The sequence below is a fragment of the Talpa occidentalis genome, unplaced genomic scaffold, assembly GCF_014898055.3.
Source record: "Talpa occidentalis isolate TD23 unplaced genomic scaffold, MPIMG_talOcc4v2.1 talOcc4.2, whole genome shotgun sequence".
NCBI lineage: Eukaryota > Metazoa > Chordata > Mammalia > Eulipotyphla > Talpidae > Talpa > Talpa occidentalis.
Window position 1 is genome coordinate 144,876,355 of NW_023602073.1, and position 23,070 is coordinate 144,899,424.

General features: G+C 43.6%; 1 protein-coding gene across 1 annotated transcript in view; it reads left to right on the top strand.

Moving 5' to 3' along the window:
• Nucleotides 1-23,070, top strand: part of NOX3 (NADPH oxidase 3) — a 53,759-nt gene that overhangs the window by 4,899 nt on the left and 25,790 nt on the right. Inside the window, exons 5-9 of the mRNA XM_037521010.1 lie at nucleotides 5,298-5,443; nucleotides 8,433-8,614; nucleotides 11,932-12,061; nucleotides 17,489-17,581; nucleotides 20,441-20,694. Of these exons, the coding sequence (XP_037376907.1) occupies nucleotides 5,298-5,443; nucleotides 8,433-8,614; nucleotides 11,932-12,061; nucleotides 17,489-17,581; nucleotides 20,441-20,694 (805 nt within the window). The remainder of the gene's footprint in view (nucleotides 1-5,297; nucleotides 5,444-8,432; nucleotides 8,615-11,931; nucleotides 12,062-17,488; nucleotides 17,582-20,440; nucleotides 20,695-23,070) is intronic.

The window sequence follows — 23,070 nt, forward strand, 5'->3', positions numbered from 1 at the left end:
AATGCTCATCTCCCACTGCATGGCTGCCAGCCACCAGCCTCCATGCCGTTGTTCTCATTCCAGGCAAAGGCAGGAGGGTGGAGAGAAAGCGCTCCTTTCTCCCAAACCCTGACAAAGCAATTATTACATTTCACATTAACTAAGAAATGTGGCTGGCAACTGCGGCTTTAAGAAAAAGTGCTAAGCCCTGGTTTCATAGCTGTACCTTTGCTTTTCACATTTTGTCCTTCGGGTATATTCACTTGGGAGCAGCTGAAAATGTCCCCATGCTGATTTTATTAGCATCGCCCATTATGTTGCTTTTCAAATAGCCGACTGGCTTAATAGAGGTGTGTAACCTTGGAAGAAGTGCATCCACATCGAAGTGTGCATGCCAGCCTCTAATTTCTCATCCGTTCCCCTATAAGTTGAACCGCAGGCTTTAATTGGTCGAATCATTAAGGGCTGTAATTAGAGCCTGGTGGAAGGAGGCTGGGGAGGAGGTGGGAAGAGGCAAACAATGGTATCTATAATCAAGGGCATCACTGAAAATGCAGTGACAGGAACTCTTCTGGCTTCCTGCCTTCCTGCTTGCCTGCCCACGATAAGAGCGTTGGAACATTCCTCCACCACTCATAAATCATCCCCAGGGACCTATAACCACACTGGTATAAAAATCATAGTTTCACAGTCTCTCCATTCTTATTAACGTGGATCTTTCTGGACTCTGATTCACACTAGACCTTGAAGCCCCACCCACTCACTGATCCTGAGCTTCCTTCCTAGGGGCGGGTAAATAGTGATCCAAACAGCCCTCTCCAGCAAAGTCCCCACTGCATCTGCTGGGGCACAATTACCCATGTGCCACTCCTGACAGGCTGCTAAAATTAGTATATGAACCTCAATAAACATCCCAGGGGCAAGTGGAGAGGAGCAAGCTCAGAATAAGGTTAAAAAAAATACCTTATTCTTATTTTTTACCTCTCTGCAGAAATTGGACCACAAGTCTGAAGGTTCAGGCCTGGTTCTAGTTGCAGCCAAGATTTGCTCCTATTCGACAGGCTGCTTAATTAGCAGGTGTCTAACTCAAAACGACATTGCTGACAGGGAGGCTGAAAGACAGCAAGAACTGACCACACTCCCAAGATTCTCCCTCCATTATGCTTTCTTTCATCTCCTACGATAGAAAAAGGAAAGAAAGAAGGAAAAGAGACTTTCTCAGGGCAACTGGCTCTAATTGTAGCCTTTATGATTTTTTTGTTCCCTCTTCAATAAAAGCCCCTTATTTGAACTCAGAAGTTCATATACCAATTAAATGCACATTTGTAGTATGTCCAAGATTGCTGCTCTCTTTTCACTTAGCTGAGGAAATGACATTGTGGGACGATCCTGTCATAGCATCTTTTGTTCTGGCACTAAGTTTGGGTGGGTTCTCAAAAAAGGGGATCCTGGACTCCCCTGGGCTCAGCAGAAGCTGCACAGAGGCAGCAGGGAGAACCCCAGCTGCAGAGCTGATGGCTTAGATTTGCCACAAGGTATCAAAAGTTCCCTTAAGTCAGAGCTGATTCTTAAAAGATACTCAAATGTGAGTTTCATGTTGGAAATACTTTCACAATGGTCTGCAATCCCCTTTTAGATGGTGAATGTTCCTGGTTAAATTCAGACTGAGCATGGGAACCAGACAGCTGGAAGGGAGCTGGGGTGTCACACAGTTGAGTCAAATCCACCCACATTACAGATGAGAAAATGGGGCTGAAAGAAATTTAGTAACAGAGAGGTAACCTCTCCAGTATTCTTTCTGCTAAAATGAAATCTAATCACAAGATATGATCCTGATGACTAAGAGAGAAAGATGAAAATGCATCACTATTTAATACGTCCCTGAAGCAGTCATAAACCGTGTCTGAAGGAGAGGATAAAAAATATGATATCTAAAAGGTAACAAAATCGAGATTCCCCTTGGTTATCTATCAAGTACCAACATTTGGTAACTGAGGTACCTTTAGTTCCAAGCCAAGATAATAGTAAAATTAAATAAGAAGAAATAAAACATTTTGACAAAATGAATGCAAGTAGTTTTTCTCTGAATTCCTGAGATTAGATGCTACCTTTTTTATCTTCCACCTTGTGAAAAGAAAACAAAATGGATGCAGCTAAGCAAAGGAATGTGTAATACATGAAATTTATAAAGTACTATTAAAAAAATGGAAAAAAAATCATTTTCAACATATTCCCTCAGGAGCTACTACTTGAAAAGTATCTTGGTTTTCTTCTGCTGCTGCTGCGTTATTAGTTCTTCTGCTCTGTTATGAGACATCTGGCGATGAGAACATATAAATAGTTCAATATCTGCTCATTCAATAAATGTATTTAAATTTAGTTTAAACAATGTCAGATTCTCATGTGAAAATCAGTCTGGTAGAAAACAGATTGTGATCAGCAACTCATTACAGGAGAGAAGAATGTTCTAGAATATGGAATATAAAAGACACAGAATTTATCCTGTGTTCCCTTTCTGACAGTCACGTGTGGATGAGGTGATGGAGAATAAATTGCTTCATTTGGTTTGAAGCTCACTGTCTATTTCTGTAAAGTGGGACCAGCTCCACTCCCTGCCTGGTGTGCTTTGGTCTAGGGAGGAAGAATCTGAGAAATCTGGAAGCAAATGAGTAAATGGGAAAAGGTAGAATGTGAAAGGACCCTTGATACCACCTGCAGTGAGAGAGACCACCGCGATTCTGCTGAGTCATAGTCTTAAGAGGCGTTGGTCTCTAGATTAAAGACACCAGGTGAACCATTCAAAAAGCTTTAGCTAAGCCCATGGGAGAAATGAGTTTCCAGGAAAAAGTTTGGTATATAAACGTTAGTGATTAATGAAAAGAAACAATATAACTTAGGGTAAAAGATGAGGTCTTGGAGTCAGACAAACGGGTTCATCCCACCTTTGACACTTACTGACTACAGTCCCTTAACCTTTTGAGTACTTTTCTCTAATTATGGAAATAAAATTCACCCCTGAGGATCGGGATAATATGTTTAAAGCATTCATAACAGTGTTTGCAGTATAGGAAACATTCAGCATACGTTAGCTATGACAAGAATTACCTGTTCATTCAAAACTTTAATGTAATGGTCAGCTCTGGTCCCAAGGCTGTCCACCTGTGTCAATACAGATACTCTTTATCTGTTCTCTTTCTCCTTTTTCCTAATGAACTGTCCTTTAAAAAAAAAAAAGACAGGGGCCTCCCCGGTGGCACAGCAGTTGAGCGCTGGGTTGCGAAGCTGCCCGCAGCCTCTGCAGCGCCAGTTCGATCCCCGGCCACCGGGCAAGGGTCCCACATGGCGCGCAGACCTCTCCTGCCGCCCGCTGCTCCCCTCAGCTGTATTTCGTCAGTCTGCCTGTTCTGTTCCCCACTCTGTCTCTGGTGAATTCTCTCACCCTCCCGCGCTTCTGACTGTACCCAGTGCTTGTATAAATAAATAAATAAATCTTTAAAAAATAAATAAATATTTTTTTTTAAAAGCCAAAAACAAAACTTTAAGATAATTATCAGAAAACTGCAATTGGGAATACCAATGTTTATGTTCAATCCAGCAAGTAATTCACATTTTATGGATCGTGATGGAAATCATATAAGCTTTTGTAGCTTTCTGGATGCTGAGACTGAACAGGGCTGCCCCTTCTGAGATGTGGCCACATACACTGACAAATGAACATAAAGAGGAAACAAACTACCTCTTAGATGCTGCCCTCAATGAATCTGCAAATAGACGTTTATCATCATAGACTCAAAACACTAGAGCATTGCCTACTCAGGTGAGCCTCAATCAAAACCTATTGGATTTGATTTCTAACTTAAAGACCATAGAAAAATGTGCAAAAAAATATATGCATCCGTAGAAAAAGCACTTCCAGTAATGTTGCATCTACAGATGGGATTCCTAGCCCTTTATCCCTTTCTGTAATCTTGTTGTCACTCAGCATTGAGGTATATACTGTAAGCAATGTGCCAGGTGTCAAGGTTCTTGAGGAGTCAAAGTACATTGAGAAATGCAGGTATAAGTAAATACTCACAGCAATAGTGCCTGGGAAATGTTAGGATGACCGTATCATTTGTGTCTGTGGAATTGAAGAGTAGTTGATAGAAAGCATTTTGCCTTGGGGCTTAAAGCATGAGTAGAACTCTACAAGCAGAAAAGGGAATGACTGATAGAAGGAACTCATGTGCCAGAGAGAAGAGGCTCAACATTATAGAAGGTGGCATTTCTAAGTCAATCAGCTACCAGGAGCGCAGAACTCAGGATGACACCAATGCTGTTAAAAGTTTCTGCTGCCCCTTTTCCCCTCACTAGACGTGGACACAACTTGTAGTCTCTCAAGTAGCAGTGGCCTGGGCTACTTTCACTGTGGGTGCAGAAAAAAAAAGGATATCAACTGGGAAATGATCCATCCTCTGGGCAATGCATTCCGGTTTCTCACTGGAACCTGATCTCAATGGTGGAGATCCATGGAGCACCCAACAGGGCTTCCATTTGTAGGAGAGCATCAGATGTCTGGGTGTTTGGACTGCTCTTCCCCACAGAGTCACAAGTCAGGGGACAGTGGCGGCAGCACAGACTCCGAAGGTGACATAGTGCTGTGTCCTGGACAAGTTCTCTGCACTTAGAATTTAGACATCACCGATTCCCAGAATTAGAAAAAATGGGTTTTCTTCTTAAGACTATACAGAAAAATTTACTTCCATAAATGCTGGCATATTTCAATCCACTAGGAATAACCCCTGGAAATGTGTGTGTTTGTGTGTGTGTGTGTGTGTGTGTGTGTGTGAAGGTATATATCGTATATACTAGCATGTATAAAGGAAAAACAGAATACATAATTTTTGAAAGAGAACAAAAATGATGCCTTCCCTGGCATTATCCCACATGGCTGTACACGATGTACAAACATATTGGAGAATAATGTTTTCTGATTGCTCAAGAAAGAAAGTATATAGCCTATCTAATTATGTTGCAATATCATGATGCCTAGTTCACTTCCAGAATAATCATGTTTGTAATGAAACGATGGTGAATTTAGATTTTACCTTATGTCTTAATAGAATGTAAATGTATGGATATAGTAAATCATGCAATAGCCTGGGAAGTATTCAATCCACTCCATCCAAGACACCAGGAGAGATGCACAAATTAATCACTGTTCCTTGGAGATTAGAAGAACCAGGGCAGGGAAACTGGACCATAGAGACACTGCAGTCGTGAGTAATCTCAGAGGAAGAAATCCATGCGGCTCATGTCCCATGTCTCGTTGTATGCAGCTATTCACATCGTGGCACATTTATGCAACCTGGAGCGCTACCACGCCAGCCAGGCGGGGGAAGCAGGTGGACTTTCAGCTGCACTTTCCAAACTTGGAGATGCCCCGCATGAGACCTACCTGAACCCCATCCGGAGTGCAGGCGCAGTGAGTACTGTTTGCCTGCCACCTAGTTTCTCACCTGAAAAATTCCTTTCTCTTCCTATCCTTTTATTGGGAACACTGTATATCAAAGGCTTTTTTTTTTTTTTAATATTTATTTATTTATTTATACAAGCACTGGGTACAGTCAGAAGCGCGGGAGGGTGAGAGAATTCACCAGAGCCAGAGCGGGGAGCAGAGCAGGCAGAAGGACCGAAGCACACTGCTGAGGGGAGCAGCGGGCGGCAGGAGAGGTCTGCGCGCCATGTGGGACCCTCGTCTGGCAGCCGGGGATTGAACCAGCGCTGCAGAGGCTGCGGACAGCTTCGAAGCCCAGCGCTCAACCGCTGCGCCACCAGGGGAGGCCCTCAAAGGCTTTTAAGAAAGCTCCAGAGGGGGTTTTGCCAAATGTTAACATCAATTTCACCTTTTTCTAAAATGGTATATTTTAATGACATGAATGTTGCTAAGAGGTTATGCGCAAGAAAAACTGATACCACTTAATTAGTCTATAACAACAAATAATAAATACACCCCAACAGGAAATGCAGTAACCTGTTAAAATCCCTAATATTTTAAATTTTCAAAGCAGCTAATGATTAGAATTTTTTAGCGGATGTTACAATTATAAAAAAATGTGAAGTGTCATTAAAACCAGAGATTATAAATTGGATGTCTTCATTTTCAATTTGCAAATTGCTTTCCGCATCTCTTCTCCCATCTCCTATTTTGGCACGCGTGTGAATAACTGCTCTGCCAAATCAGATACCGGGCAAAGTGACTAATTTCATAATGAAGCCTGTATGGCTAGTGACATCATTAATGCTAATTACCTCTGTGAACGGTTGAAAAAAAAAAAGCCAAAAAATGTAACCAAGAAACCCACCTGTGGAGATAAAACAGTCCCCCCTAAATCCAACCCCTACCTCCTTCTTCCTACTTAATCTAAACCTTTGGCCATGGTATGCCACACTGTCATGCACATGCAGACTGTTCCCCAGGTTAAAATAGCTAGAACGCACAAGAAGAACCGTAAGGCAATCTTCACCAGAAATGGCAACCTCTTAGCTACCTTCCGGCCCATCTCTTTAAGGGATTATTTGGCCCGTGAAGGTGTTTTTGAAGAAGGAAATTCAAAGTCTCTTTCAGGGAAATTCATCCATGTCATGTCCGCTAGTGTCCTAATGTGATTTCCAATATCAGGCCATTGATCAAAAGCTACGTTTTCTTAGCTGATACAAAGAAAAACAAGTTGCACAGTTACAAGTCAAAACTACAGATGCCCTAAGCCTGGGAGGTGCCTTTGGGGTCACTCAGCGGAGCCACAGCATTTGTCTAGGTGTCCGCTGGGGTTCATGCTTTTTCCCCACAAATGCGCTACAAATGCCCACACACCCAAAAATGCATCTCAAACTTTTTGTAAAGCCAGTGTAGTAGAAAGTCTTTATTGTAAATACTTTCGAGGCAATTTAGCAAGATGATTCAGCTATTTCCAACAGTTATTTTAAAATTTTAGAAGCAATATACTATGAAGTACTAATTAAGTTCAGGAAACCCTTTAATTCTGAGTGTTTGGAGAAAGATGAGTATCAGTAACACAAAGTGTTCATTACAGAGTATTTGTGAAGAGATGCAAGGAGATTATTTTAGAGGTTACGTTGTAACTCAACCCAATCTCTCAGAAATGCTGCAGAAAAAGCAAAGTGGAGGCTTGCTCTAATAAGCAAAGAAGAATGATTCAAAATGAGTACATCGGATGATGTAAATGACTTTCTAAAGTGCCTGAGTACACTTGAAAAAAGAAATCTTTTAAGTGTTTTAGACTTATCCCTTTCTATTTTATAGCCACTGTTTGCTCTAGGAAGAAAAAATAAATACAAAGAAGTCCTGTCCAAATTACCTGGAGATCTCAGAGCACCCCAAATTAATGAGATTTTCTGACAAGAGATAGAGTTGAGTTTATTGCGCGTGGTTGTCTCCATGATAGTGACACCGTGTGTGAATCCTAATGACTTGGCAAGAATATGGGAAATTCACAATCAGAGCAAGATGCTTTGTGATTCATATTCTAAAATGCTCTTTAACTGTCCCCTGCGCTCGCAGGTCAGTATTCTGGCTTTTGGCACAGTCTGCCAGTTGAGAATAGCTGTATCTTTATTGATCACTTAGGATTTACAAAAAGCCTTAGTCCAAGCCTCCAGAGAGGGCATGAAAGAAATGCAAGTCATGGTCCTTCCAATTAAAAAGCAAGAGCAAGAAGAACCACCAGGGAACGGAGGAGGCAGCTATCTTATTAGCCAGACCCTGAAGGGAGCTCTCCCAAAAAGTGTGTTTTAATGTTAAAATGCAATTAAGCCTGTCAAGCCATCTTTTTATTTTAAAAACTAACAACTTGAAACTTGATTTACTGTGAGTTATTTCATCTTTAGATGCATTTTTATATATTGTCCTAATTTCAATTCAACATTATAACTTCGTCATCACAATTGATACAGGCAGATGAAATAAAAGTGTAACGAATGACATGGCATTGGATGACATCTGCCCAAAGCTAAGGTTTTCCATCTGAATGGGGAGCAGAAAAAGCCAGAGACCTCCCTTTGTGGATTGTACCAGGGCCATTTTTTTTTCAAGATTTTATTTATTAAAGATTGATTGATTGATTGATTGATACAAGCACTGGGTACAGTCAGAAGCACGGGAGGGTGAGAGAATTCACTAGAGCCAGAGCAGGCAGAAGGACGGAAGCACACTGCTGAGGGGAGCAGTGGGCGGCAGGAGAGGTCTGCGCGCCATGTGGGACCCTCCTCCAGTGGCCGGGGAGCAGCCAGGGATTGAACCGGTGCTGCACAGGCTGCGGGAAGCTTCGCAACCCAGCGCTCAACTGCTACACCACCGGGGAGTACCAGGGATGGCTCTCTGATTAGATGCCCAAGGGTTGATCCTAAATGGAAAACTAGCAGGAAGATGGAACGTTGGTGTGTTTGCCTCGTAGAACACCCCTGCTGCATTGCTGACCACCATCGCAGGCATCACCGGCCTGGTGACCACACTGGCCCTCATCCTGACCATGACCTCGTCCACCGAGTCCATCAGACAGGCCTCCTATGAGCTGTTCTGGTACACACACCATGTTTGCATCCTCTTCTTTATCAGTCTGGCTGTCCATGGGGTAGGGTAAGTACAGGCTGTGCTCAGTGTGGGAGATTTCACCTCTGTGAACCTCAAGATAATCTTAGAGAGTCCTTTGGATGGAGGAACATGACAGGCAGGGACTAGCAGACACCTGGAAGCTATGAAGATGCACCTTCACTGTGGTAAATACCTTTCAGTAACACTGAAAAGGTGCGACATAGGTGGTTTTATGTTTACTTTCCCTGCATAATTCTGTTGGGGTGTCTTGACATGCGTATGAGATTCAGGAATGTTAACGAATACTGGGAAATGAGACATCTGCCTTTCATTCAGAACCTATTCCCACCATCCAATGGACTTGGGATTAGTGGGGATATATACGTTTTGAACACCCCAATTCCAGTCCTCCTTGATCAAAACTACCCTCCAGGACAGCTGGTGTGGAGGAGGGGACAGTGTGGGGGGGGTTCAGTCTGACCAGGGCGGGCCTAGAGGAAGCTCTGATATGTGGCAGCATGACCATCTGCAAGCCCTTGAAATTCTCTGGACCTCAGTTTGCCCATCTCAACTAAAGAATTCCTTTCTGTTAAAACAGCCCATAAAATGTTCTGTATTCAGCACCTGCTTGGTGCTGTCAAGCACCTCCCAGGAAGTTAGAGCAATGCCTGCATCACATACTCAAATATACTGTGTTCAACTCTTCAAATATTATCAAAATGTTCTGGAACAATTCACCAATTAATGTCTATTAAGTAGTTCATACCATATTAGTTCATTCATAAAGTGATGCCTTTTTTTTTTCCATTTTACCATTTTCAGTGTACAGATACATGATTGGTTTGACCCTCAAGAGCAGCCATTCCAAAAGTTCTGGTACCCCATTTCATAAGAAGGAAGCATATGTTCAGAGGGTTGGGTGATTCACTTGAGGTGCCAGGAGGAACATAAGTCAGAGGCAGACCCAGAAGCCAGACTTCAGGCCGCCAAACCCTTTCTCTCCATCAGTCCTGGAGATCCTGTCTTCACTTTGTGAATTACACATCCCTCCAAGAATGTGGGGTGCTTTGAACTTCCTTCTTGGCTTGCATGAAACTCTTCCTGCTTGCCCCAACAGCAGAAAACGCCTCCCTGCCCCTCCTTCTTCACTGCTGAGTGCTGAGGCCTTGAAACCAGAGGCGGCTCCATTTCTGTCCCGACCTGGCAGAGCCCCAGGCCTCAAAGGCTGCTTGGCCTCCAGGTCATATGCCGCCATGGCCGTAGTCACCTGCTGGGGCCCCAAGGCAACTTTAGGGGACTTGCATGCTGGCAAGTCAGCTGCATCCTCAGCCTCCCTCCCACACTAGATGTGCCTTCCTTCTCAGCCCCCCACTTCTCAAAGGGGTGGGTGCACATTTCTGCCATTGTCTTGCCTGATGCAGAGCTCCCCCTCATCCCTCAACTTGCCTCATAATTGGACTTGGTGGAAGGAAGAATCACCTCTAGAAGAGTATTTTACCCTAAAAAGTTACCCGCAGCTTTGCTCATCCTTAGAAACCTCCAATGAGCACACCAGTGCTGCTGCCTGGCTGAAGGTTTTCAAGTCTCTTTTAGTTTTAAAATCTCTGCCATTGGCTCTGCTGTGTGACCCTTCACCCTGACTTTCTGTATTTTTTTTGGGGGGGCAGGTTGCAGTTCCAAAACATTCCACCTCAGAAACTGTCAGTCCTTCCTTTCTCTGCAGCTTCTTCTCCCAATGCTAGGTGCTCACCCCATAAGACATTTGAGGGCCTCTTCATGATCCACGTGTGTCTGAAAAGTACTCTTCACAGATGTCACACACACACACACACACACACCTGATCCTGCTCCCCCCACCCCCACATTCACACCCTGGTGCGCTATGGAAGCTCGAGGATTTCAATGGGCAGTGTTTCACTGGAGATATTTTTTAATATCCAAATAACATTTCCTAAGATGAAATTTGTTAGTCATTCTAACTTAGTTGAAAGGCTTATTTTGGGATAAGGGCCTCATTTAATCTTCTCAGCTTGAAGTATTCTACAGCTACTGTTTACAGCAAAAAGTAATTTGCAAATTCTATACAAAATGCCAAGTAAAGTAGGATTATTGGAATGTGTTAAAACCCACTAATCTTCCTATTATGGGATGGCAAAGATGAAGACATAACAAATTTTAAATTTTTAAAAAGATACTGCCTTTTTAGAAGGTTCTGAGACGTCTTTAGATAATACAGGGACGGCCACCCAGAGTCTGAAAATGAAGGTGTTAAAATGTGCAGATTCTTTTCCTGTGGCTCCTGTTTCTTACTCACTGTTCCTCTATCGGGGCATCTCTGCTCATGGGAGATTCATAGATAGTTTTACTCACCTAAGTCAAGAGGTTGTTATCAATTTGGATGCCTTCCATGAAGCAGCCTGGGACAGAGGCCAAGATGTCAGCTCTCCTCGCTGCTTCCAAGGGCTTTGTTCCCCTTTCCTGTTCCCGTTGCAGAAGGGGGTGTTACTCCTCAGGTCACCCAGGACATGAGCTGTGTGGTACTCAAGTGTCTCATCTGGGAGCACCAGGTTCCTCAAAAATTAATCAGTGCTTCTGACTCACAAGCACCTAGGAATTGAGCCTGTCCCAGATGCACATCTCTGACTTGTCAGCACCCGTGCCCCAATGGGAAAACCAAGGAACCTGTATCAAAGCAACCTGTCCAGTCAGCACTGCACTTGCGAGACATATAATATAGCTGCATTACAGGACTCTTGTTCCAGTGCTCTGTTCGTGAAAGCCAGTATCCTTTTTCCCTCCCCAGTTCATCCATAAAACCTTGAAGACACACTGATCTATTCTGACCCTGTCAAACACTAAGCCAGCTAGTGGTCCCTGGGCACAAGGGGGCAATATCATTATTGGGGCACTTCCTCTGATTTCTGCACTTGAAAACTTTTAGGTGCTCAGAGACAAACCAAGAAGGGTAGATGTTAAATAAATCTGCAAAAGACCCAAATAGTACAAAGTTAGCCAATTAGCCCGATTCAGTGATCGGGATGAGATGTGACCTAATTAAATTCAACAGTCTACAAAAGAATGTGTTCAAACCATTTCCTTTCATTATGAATTCTCTAATATGGACACTTTCAATTGAACACAGGATACCACAGAGGGCACCTCTTTGCTGGCATCTTCAAAGTGTCTCAAAGCTTCTTAAGTGCTTGTTTTTAAGCTAAGGGAATAGAATGACAGCCCAAATTTCAAGACAGGGATGGTGTGATTTCAGAGTCCACTTATGTCCCCCAATACTGCACAGAATCAATTTTAAATGTGTGCGTGTTGTGGGGGGGTGTTTTGTTTTTATTTTTGTTCACGGCAAGTCGGATGGTTCGAGGCCAAACCCCAGAGAGTCTGCAGCTGCACAACATCACCTTCTGCAGAGACCACTATGCTGAATGGCAGGCAGCCACGCCCTGCCCTGTACCTCAGTTTTCTGGCAAGGAACCTTCGGTAAGAATGAACCCAGGAGCTTGCACAAATAGTTGTCTCCATAGATAGTTAAAATAACTAGAGCACTTATATGCTTAAAATAGAACAGCCCGTGTCACCACCAAACAAAGCCAACTCTTTATTAAGTGTGCTAATGGAGAAATCGAGTTATGGATAATTTTAAAAGCGGTTTACTGCCAAAAGCACTCTGTCTATTTTGAACTGTGTTCTTCTACTTACATTTAAAGATGACTGTCAGATATTGTGGGGATTCACAACACAATCCTGTCCCTGGTTGGGTAGAAAGTCCTCAGGCCCCCACCCCTGCTCCCGGCATGCCTCACTCCTGGTCCCCTGCTTAACTGCCCGCTCCATTCTGAGAATTAATAGTATTGCTGCTCAGACGAATGTTAAGCACTACCAAATGAGAATCATGCCCTCTTTATAAGCTTACCTTCTTTCTTTCTACAACTTTTGGGATCAAAAAAAATTGGGGTGTTAGAATGCATTTATTTCCTGTTCTAATTAAGTTCCCATAACTGAAATAATGACATGTTAGCCCCAAAGAGTCTTAATTAATTAGAGTAGATGATAATATCCACGAGATCTCAAAAGCAGATTTCCTGGGTAAGCTGCAATCATTACAGCCGGTGGCATAGGTAAAAAGCAATAATAATCCCGTTTGGTCTCCTCAGGTGTCTTAGAATAATGCAAACCTTGGAATAGCTGGGTGATGCATGAAAGAAAGTAAATGAAACCAGTAGATTGAAACAAGGGGGAAATAGGCACCAAAAATACACATCATAAGACACAGGATTATAGTCTATAAATGGTAGGGATTTAGGAAATTAAGTCATCTACGTACGAAAAATATAATGACTGATTTTTTCTAAAATCCTCAAATATATTAAATTAAACACTGGATTTTAAGGGTGAAAACTGCTAGGAGGAATGTTTAAAGTGGAGAGAACTGGAATAGATGTGCCATTAGACTGTGTTTCTTTTAATGGCCGGTATAGATTGTCTCTGTCTTAAACTCAACTACCAGGAGCCACTACCCAGCCTGCATATTAATGAGGAACATGAATGCCTCTCTAAAATTTTCAACTACAGCATCTCCATAAAAAAATCAATATCCTCCCACACCTCATGCATACAGACCAGAACCTGCTCCTGCGCCTCTGCTGACATTAATTATCATTAAAGGGGGGAACTTACCCATCTCTCTGTTAACTCTCCCTGGCTACACCTCCTTGCACACCCAAACTCATGTTGTCACTCTTTCCCATTATTTTTAATGGATCCTGATTCAAAGCGTGTGTGGGCTGTGCAATTACTGCTTGGCTGAACTGTACAATATTCTCTCTGATAATCTCGGAGATGCTGTGCAGCATCCAAAAGGCATCCCAAGGACAAAGAAGGGTTCCTGCGCTCCACTGCACCCACTCCCCAATCTTTGCAGGACTCCAGATCTGCCTCTTTTCCTCACTTAACCGGTGCATCTTCGTGATGCTTTTATCAATCAGAATATTTATCCACCCACCTGTGTGGGGCTCTACTCCCAGTGAGGATGGGACACTTTGCACATCATCTCCTATAAACCCGCTGATCAAGAATTGCAGACACCTCAGGGATCTACAGGTTTGACTCCAGACCATGGCAATAAGGCAAATATCACCATAAAGCAAATCATATATTTTTTTTTGGTTTTCCAGTGCATATTATGAGTATACTAGGCTGCAGTCTAAAGTCTAAGTAACATTATGTCTTTAAAAAGACAAAAGAAAACAAAAAACAATGCACGCACCTTTATTTGAAAAAGAATTTGCTGCTAAAATATGAAAAACGAAGTGATCATGTGGCATTGGAGAAATGGCGGTGGACTTGGGCATGGTGCTGCCATAACGCTGAGGTTGTAAAAATCTTAGTATCTGCAGGATGCAGTAAAGTGAGGCGCAATAAAGTGAGGTGTGCCTGTATACCTGGCAATGTCTTTTCACTCCCCTGTCTACCGCACACTCACAGACACACAAGACTTCAGACTCTAGAATTGCTCATGCAATCCTTTCTCAAAAAATGCCTGGTCTTCCATAGTAAAAGAAGCACCTGCTTTCATTTAACTATGACATAGGCTAATAATAGTGACAGTTATAATAGTAATAGCAATGACACTTTTTTAATTACAGGGGAATGGTGTTAATATTGATAGTATAAAGAAATGCTTTCGCTGTGATCAAATCAATTCAGCCACCTTTTTCTAAACGGCTGTTCCATGCTTGGCATTGTACCAGAAGCAGGATTCAGAGACATGGCTCCTGTCCCTAGAAATCTCATTGTCTAGAAAAAGAGGCCACTCATAAACACACACATAAAATGAAATCAAAGCCAGCATGTTTTTATTTTCTTGTAGAAATGAAAAACCAGGAGCGAAAGTGGAGGAAACAAGTTGCATTACTACTGCTTTTAAATCAACATCGTTTTATTTCTATCATAAAATACTCACTGTACCATGACTTCTTGAGTATTTTTAGAGCAGAAAAAAATAAAGCTAAGAATCCACAGAGTATTTTAGTATTAAAGAAACTTAGGAACTAAAGAGTTCTGCCCCTTCCTTTAATAGATGGAGAAACTGATACCCAGGGAGTTTTGATGTCCCGTCTGTGGTCCCAATGGGCATTCCCAGCCAAGCACATCAGGAAGCCAGGGTGCCTTCACCTCTTCAAGAGCCACTCTGCACCTGTGGCCTCTTCCACCCCTCTCTTTGCCAGCTTTCTGCTGCCCTCTGCAATGACATAGCCCCAATATTATATTTATATAATAAGTATATTTATGTTAAGTAAAGCTAAGCCATTTAATACCTTGAAGAGACTTGAAATAAAATTGTCCTCCAACTCTCCCATTTTACAAAACAGAAAATAGGAACATATCAAGACCCAAGATTTGCCTCAATGTTAAAGATAGTAACCCCAAGATCAGAACCCAAGGCTTCAAGACCAGTCCAGATTCTATCACCAGGTGCCCCTCCTGCTCTGGCCATGCCCTCTTCTCCATGTTGCTGGTTCCTTCTAACCTGGTCATTGCTGCCAGGATAACAGCTCACCTGTGGCCCTACCTCACCCTCCCTTCCTCCCTCCCTCCTAGGGAGGGATCAATTTATATACTAGAGTAGAGACAGCGCTAGGGATTAATAGTTTGCATTCTCCTTCCTGGCTAATCAAAGAACAATTATTTACTCCATTTTATCAACATGGAAAAATCAGAGACCGTGACTAACGATTTGACGCCACCCAAATGAAGTGTGTGATGTTTTCAACGTTCTAAAACGGGCAGGAAAGATTATTTGTAAAAATACATAGAGACCAGGTGAGTGTCCTTGCAAATCTCTCTCTAAGCTTAGACAGAAAGAATTGCATTCTTGCCATCATGTCTGTCAATGTCCAATCCAGTTTTTAAAACACTTCCTGCTCCATTCGCCCATTCGTAAGAGACCTGAGGAGTCATTCCCTGGTCCCACCTGCCCTCACCACTGTCCTCTCGCTCTGCTCATCGCCACGGCCTCACCCTCGGCAGAGGTGGACAAAAGGTTTCATTCTCTCTGCTATTCTATACACGTCGCTGAACCCCACTGAGGCAGAAAAGAATAAGTGGGTCAAATTGCTTTGTGTTGTCTGCATAAATGGAGCCTTTACCAGGCAAACAAGAAGCTCCCGGGGTGGAAAGCAGAGAGGCTGCGGTGGGTGAGCAGAGGTGCCATGCAAGCAGAGCCAGAAATAAACAAAAGAGAACTAGAAAAACAGGAAAGGTAGCAGGAGTAAAAATAATGCAGAAAAAGGCTTGTGACCTGTTTTCCGCAAAGATGAGCAGGATGACAAGTAAGCGGGGGACTGGGGAGGAAGACAGGTAGCCAGAGGCTGAGAATGGCTGAGTTAAACAAATGCCTCATCCTTCGTGCCCCCGGAGAGCCCGCGCTAGCACCCAGGTGCTGGTGGGTTTAGAGCACCGAGGGGGAGTGTGGGGACAGTAGGAAACGGCTGGCCGTCAAGTCCTAGCCCCTGTGCTCTATTTGCCTCCCTAGCCCGACGGCAGGTGTCTAACTGAAGAATTAGGCTCATTCCCAAGAATCCTTAAACACCTAAAATTCACATAAATGTCTCAAGGTTTTGTAAACAAGTGTCGTTGCACGTCAGCGTTGGAGAGAAAGAAGAGTAATCACAGGGAGGCAGAGACCCGGAGCCAGTACAGGCCCGAGACCAGGCACCCCGGCTCCTGTCTTTCCTGTGCTCCCAACTTGCCTCTGTGGCCTTGGACGATTTGCTTGGCCTTGCTTAGCCTCAGTTTCCTCTCTTGCAAAAAAGAAAAAAGAATACCATATGCATTGTAAGGTCGTTGGGTTTCAGACCTAGTTTAAAATTCCTTGAAAATTTCAGGTTCCAAGAACAACAAAAATTAAGTGCCCATCCTTCCCTTTTAGAGGGAGAAAACACCTTTTGTTGTACCAACACCTGGCACAAGGACAGCCCCTAGGAAGATGTCTTCTACAGTGCGGCCTGTGCCCAGCAAAGGTTCACACTGACACGATTTGTTAAGAACAGAGACAGGGGGCCTCCCTAGTGGCGCAAGGGGTTAAGCTCAGCACTATCCAAGGCCACTGCAGCACAAGTTCGATCCCTAGCCAAGGAACTAACCCACATGGCGCAGCAGACCTCTCCTGACTCTCCCGCCGCCCCCCTCAGCAGTGTATTTCAGTCAGTCTGCCTGTTCTTCTCCCCACTCTGTCTCTGGTGAATCCTTTCACTGCCCCCCAACTCTGGTCTGCACCCCAGCTCTTGTATACATAAATAAATAAAATAAATATTTTAAAAAAAAAAAAAAAGAACAGAGATAGATGTTCAGTGTCGCAGGCCTCCAGGCAACTGTAGAGGCTTTTGTTTTGATTCTGTAAACTTAGATTTAAAATGCTACAACCGACTTTGTTTTTTCCCAGATGTTGTCTGCATGTGTATGTGTCAGTGTGTACAGGGTGTGGGTGTTTCTTCAGGCAGACTCCCACGTAGTGAGGCATTGTTGGTCCAAAAAATTCCTCTTTGAAGTGCCTTTAGAAGTGCAGCGTGGTGAGTCTTGACTTTGCCTGAGGCTGGAAGTGTCTGATGCCATCAAATGTTGCAGAAACCTCAGTCTGCTTTCTTATTTCTTATTTCTTTGTAAGATTGATTATTTCTGATTACGGAAAGGCATCATTGATCAGGTAAGCATAAAAACCAACTTGTAAACTTCAAGGGATCACCGAATGTTATAATATTTAATACAAGGAGACATCTTTGTGGTTGATCATTGGCCCAAAGTTAAAGGCACATGTCTAAACATGGTCATGTTACGCATGATCGGGTTCAAATGGAAAATATTTGGATTCTATTTTCATTTCCTTTTCCTTTCTGCTGCTCTCTGCAGGCTTGGAAGTGGGTCTTAGGCCCTGTGGTTCTGTACATGTGTGAGAGAATGATTAGATTCTGGAGATTTCAACAAAAGGTGGTCATTACCAAGGTAGGCATGTAGCTTTATGTCTGAATAAAAGCCTGACTGTAGATGAAAATTTTTTATAAGCCCAAGTTTTTAATTTGCCTCTTTTATTATAAAACTGTCCATAATTTAGAGACTCATCATCTATTCCAGTAATGGCTTATATCTTGTGCATCTTTTAGTGTGACTGATTTTACTGGACAGAGGGATCAGGGCTTTAGACTAGTACATAACGTGGAGAAGGTTATGACACAGCCATGAAATCTTACACATTTCTCTTTATTTTGGATCCTCTTGGGTGGGCTGAGTATGCTTTATGGGGTCCTAATAACCTAGAGTAGATTGACGTCCTTCACCATATGAAGACAGGGATTTTGCAAACACACAAATATGTACGTGGATTTTCAAGCACACACTTTTACATCTGGAACTTGTAAGCAGAGGATGGGGGAACAGTCAGCCTCAGGTTCAGAGGGAGAAGGGGTGCATTGGCTCCCAAATGGAGACGGGAAGAGGAGAATCTCCAGCCAGAGACCTAGTGCTTTGTGATGGTGTTGTCCAATCTCACCGTCCACCTCAAAGCCCCCCGATTTTTGCCTCATGCTGGTGGAAGATGTAAACATATCAACAAAGGGTACATGTCTAAGAGACGGAAATGTGTTTTGGGTTTTTTTTAAGATTTATTTATTTATTTATACAAGCACTGGGTACAGTCAGAAGCATGGAAGGGTGAGAGAATTCACCAGAGCCAGAGTGGGGAACAGAACAGGCAGGATGAGGATGAACACTGCTGAGGGGAGCAGCGGGCGCGGCAGGAGAGGTCTGCGCGCCATGTGGGACCCTCGCCGGCGGCCGGGGATCGAACCGGCGCTGCAGAGGCTGCGGGCAGCTTTGCAGCCCAGCGCTCAACCGCTGTGCCACCAGGGGAGGCCCTGAAATGTTCTTTTTAAATGGCTAGAAAGAAATTCTCTGTTAACCGAACCCCTGCCTCTTTGCTAACGCGATGCGAACAGAACACACTGGGTCTCCGTAAGTGTCATCGGGAGCGCAGATGAGAGGTGTTGCTCCCTATTTCTGATTTAAGCTGTTTCTGTGTTGCTGTTTTTAAGCACCAAAGGATATCAGGTTGTACCTAAAACCAGACAGTAAAACTTCTGGAAATCTATTCAATACTAGAGCTGTTACTAAGGAGACAATTTTCCAGTAGCTTCAGAGCAAATGTCAGGAGAGGAGAGACAGAACTAATGACTAAAATGCTGTGAAATCCTCTTCTAAATGGAAAGATATTGCCACGGGCTCTAGACCCTAGATTTTATTCCCATATACTTTTGGCCATGACAGAAGACAAGCCTGAAGAGATGTTTCAGAAAACAAGATGGAAATCTAAGGAAGGAAATTTATTATTGCATATAAAGTTCTTGTGTAGTAAGCCCCTGGGCCTCCCTGATGACCTAGGGGTTAAGTCTCAGCGCTATCACTGCTGAGACTTGAGTTCGATCCCCAGCCAAGGAGACTCTTCTGACTTGCCTGCTTCTCCCCTCAGCAGTGTATTTCAGTAGATCTGCCTGTTCTGCTCCTCATTCTATCTCTGGTGAATCCTCTCACCCCTCACACCTCTGGCCTGCACCCCAGCTCTTCTACAAAACAAATATTAAAAAAAATAGACTGATAAGCCCCTTTGTATGCTCCTTACAACTAAAACTCAGGAGCCTGTGCAGGAGACTCGGCTGAAACAAATCAAGCAAACAAGACATTTCAGAGCAAGTGCAAAGATTGTTTTCCACTTAGAAGGAAGATACCAGGGTGAGTTCCCAAGGGAAAAAGAGAAGATGCAGATGTTGAAAATGGTGATTACCTGGACAAACATTTTAAAAACATGGAGATAATTTTTATAACTATTTTTAGTTATTAACTTTAATAACTGTAATAATAATTATAATATAATGATGACTTTAAGCATAATTAAGTACTCTGAACAATATGTTAGTTTATATTCTCTTCCATGTGGTCCACAGTCTACTCAAAGCCTGGTTATTTAGACTTAAAGTCACATGCTGGACCCCATTTTGCCCCTGGTGGCATCGACCCAAATTTCAGGAATCGCTTTCTGAGGGAGAGAAACTTGATTCTGGCTGGAGTTGCCAGACAAGATATGAAAATAATGGCAAAGGTTCTGGAAGCTCATAGCAAATAGTACATGTAAAATATTCCTCAAAAACAAAAACTAATTTAACATTTATAAAACCTTTGAAGGACACATAAGCAACTTAGTGTGGGCCCTTTGCCTGTGGTAAACAGTCATTCTGCCACACCGTGGGACAACAGTTTGTACAGCCGGGAAACAGCATGACTGGTCACATACGAAGGCAGAAGCAAGCTCAAATCTGCCTCCTGCCCTTTACAGGGGTGGGGGCTGTGACGGGTGAGTAGGAGACACAGAGATCAGGGTAGAGCAGGGCAAGGGAGGAAGGAGGATCTGAACTTGCAGGTGTAGTGGCTGTTCATGTCTCCTCCTGGGTCTCTTATTCATTTTCAAGAGGCTTAGCACGCGCTTGAGGGATTTGGAGGGTTCGATGTCAGAGGGTTATGCTGATCACTTCTGGGCATCACGTGTGTGTCCTAGGACAGAACTCCTCCATCACCTGCTTCAACCAGTTTCAGCTGATCGGGATCTGCTGGCCTTACAAAAACCCGTGGACAAGAGCTTGTGGGGGGCGGTTGGGATAAGCAGGAGGAGAGAGCCATGGCGTGCTTTGACCACTCCTTGTGAGCCAAGCTTGGCAAACTGTTTTGCAAAACAGTTTCTGACCACGATCTCAGAAGGAGGACAATTTTCTGATCATTTAACGTGAGTAAAAAGACAAAACTCTTTCTCTGACACAGGTGGTGAGCCATCCATCTGGAGTCCTAGAACTTCAGATGAGAAAGCGTCACTTTAAGATGGCGCCGGGACAATACATCTTGATCCAGTGCCCATCCATCTCCCGCCTGGAATGGCACCCATTCACCCTCACCTCCGCTCCCCAGGAAGACTTCTTCAGTGTGCACATCCAGGCCGCGGGGGACTGGACCGCAGCTCTGTGTGAGGCCTTCGGAGCAGAGGGCCAGGTCTCCAAGGAACCCGGGAGCCTGCCAAGGTAGAAACCCGTTTCTTCTTTCACAGATATGTTAGAGTAGTATGAGAAGTAGGTATTTTGGTACGTCCACATGCCACCAAATTCAGCAATCTCTTTATTCTAAGTGGTAAATTCGAATCCATTTTTTAAATTCGATAATCTAGAAAGTACAAGTGAGTAGATTTCTAGCAGAAGCAAGTACATTTTTTTAAACAGCAAATGTTAACCACGGCAGGCAATGATCTAGGGGAGGAAGATTTTGCTCTGCCAGCTCCAGAATGTCACTTGACTAATTCTGCACAGACTGTGATGAGTAAAAGGCAGCCCTGTGTACTTTTACTGTCACAGTCTGAAATTATATTGGTAAAGTTCATGATGTCTGGTCTTCATAAAAAGGATACATCACCATCGGCATTCTTCTGGCAGATTGCCTACACCAGAGAAGGAGCTAAGCAATTCCAGATTAAAGGTTACACATGACAAAGTGATCTGAGAGGCAGGAAGATCAGTGATGTCAGGCAGGCGGCCCTGCACACGTGTGATTGCTACCAATATTAATTAGTCACCACTGTGTTCCAGCAGCCCCGAGACGGCAGAATGTTACCTCCATCCTCTCAGACTTGAAGAGGGCTAGGGAAAACAGCATGCAAGCACATGATTTGACTTTGCTAAAAGGGAAATGTTTGAAGGATGGAGCTGAGATGCGGGAAAGCATGTGCGTGCACCTCCTGGACTGTCCTAGCAAAGCACACGCAAAGTGGGTGACTTACAACAATAAAAGTTTGTTCTCTCACAGTTTTGAAGGCAGTGGATCTGCAATTTGTGCGTCAGCAGGGCTATATTCCCTGTGAAACCTGCAGGGAAGCATCCCTCCTTGTGTCCTCCCAGCCTCCAGGGTTTGGCCAGCGCTCCTTGGTGTCCTTGGCTTGCAGCTGCAGCAGTTAAACTCTGCATCTGTCACCCCAGGCTGCTCTCTGCACTGTGTGTCTCTGTGTTTCTGTGATCCCTTCTTATAAAAACACCAGTCATGTTAGACGAAAGGTCCATCCAACTCCTTGTGATCTCATCATCCTTGACTTATTACACCTGCCATAGCCTCATTTTCAAATAAGACATATTCTAAGGTACTGAGGGTTAGAACTTTAACATATGCACTGGGAAGACACTTCAATCCACAACAGCATCCTATTCAAAAAAGGTTGGCATAGGCTGTTGGCATGTTGAGTGAAGTGATCACTCCTTGACTTCTTTTAATAAACAATGGCTTAAAGTTGACTCCCATGCTGCTGAAGAATTTCCCAATAATTAGAAAATCAAAGATGTACCAAAATGAAAAATGATGGGGAGAACATTTTGAAAGAGTATATTTCAAAAGAGCATCAAGAGATTCTTTCTCTACCATCTCTGGAGGGTATAAAGAAATACCAAGTGGTGGTTAATGCCATAAGGAATGTAGTGGTGCTTATCATCAAGGAAATGCAAATCAAAGCTACAAAGAGATACCACCTCATACCCTTATCAAAAAGGCCAGAAGCAACAAATGCTGGTGAGGATGCAGAGAGAAAGGCAGCCTCACACTCATCACTGTTGTGTTGAGTGAGCTCTTCTGAAAGCCTTTGCCTCTGATGGAGGAATTTCCCAGCCGTGACAGTAGAGTTTTCAGAGACTGAACCCACTGCCCAGAGCCAGTGGCTCCAGAATCAGACAGCTGGTCTGGAGCCCAACTTTGCGTGTGCTTATGGAGAATGTATGTAACACCTTGCCTCAGTTTCCTCTTCTGTCAATGAAGAAAATCATGAAACCAGCGTGGTCATGGTGGTCTTTTTCTGTTTCTGCTTATGATGCAAGAACAGTAGGGCAGGTTTTTGAGGATGAAACAATAGAATAAGAATACCCCTACCCAATTTAAATGAGGAAAAGGGAGTATTTTATAAGTGGAAAAGTTGTGTTTCAGAGCATAGGCCCAGAGGAGGGTTCACTGTCCTTCAGGTGACTTCTCATTGCCTGGACAGAAAAATGGCCACGGAAGACAGACCAGGATGCCTGACTTAGGGGTAAATAGACAATACTCAGAGGCCATGGGTGCTCAGTTTGTAGCAGTTCTTGACCCAAATTTGAGTGGCACCATGATTCAGCGGGAAGCAACCTATTAGACTCAACCAAGTTAATTTTTTTTTATATTTTCTTTGTTCCTCAACCCCATGGACATTGCCCAAGATTCCATCCTCATGGAGAGTGATTGGAGAGCCTGGCCTCCAGTCTCCACTAGGCGACCTTTCATTGACTAGTTCTTTTCTCAAAAGCTGTTGGCATGGTGATGGGTGTATGCACCCTTGGATAGCAGGAGCACATGAGGTAATAATAGTACATAGGGTTTAAGATTAAATGTCCTTAGCA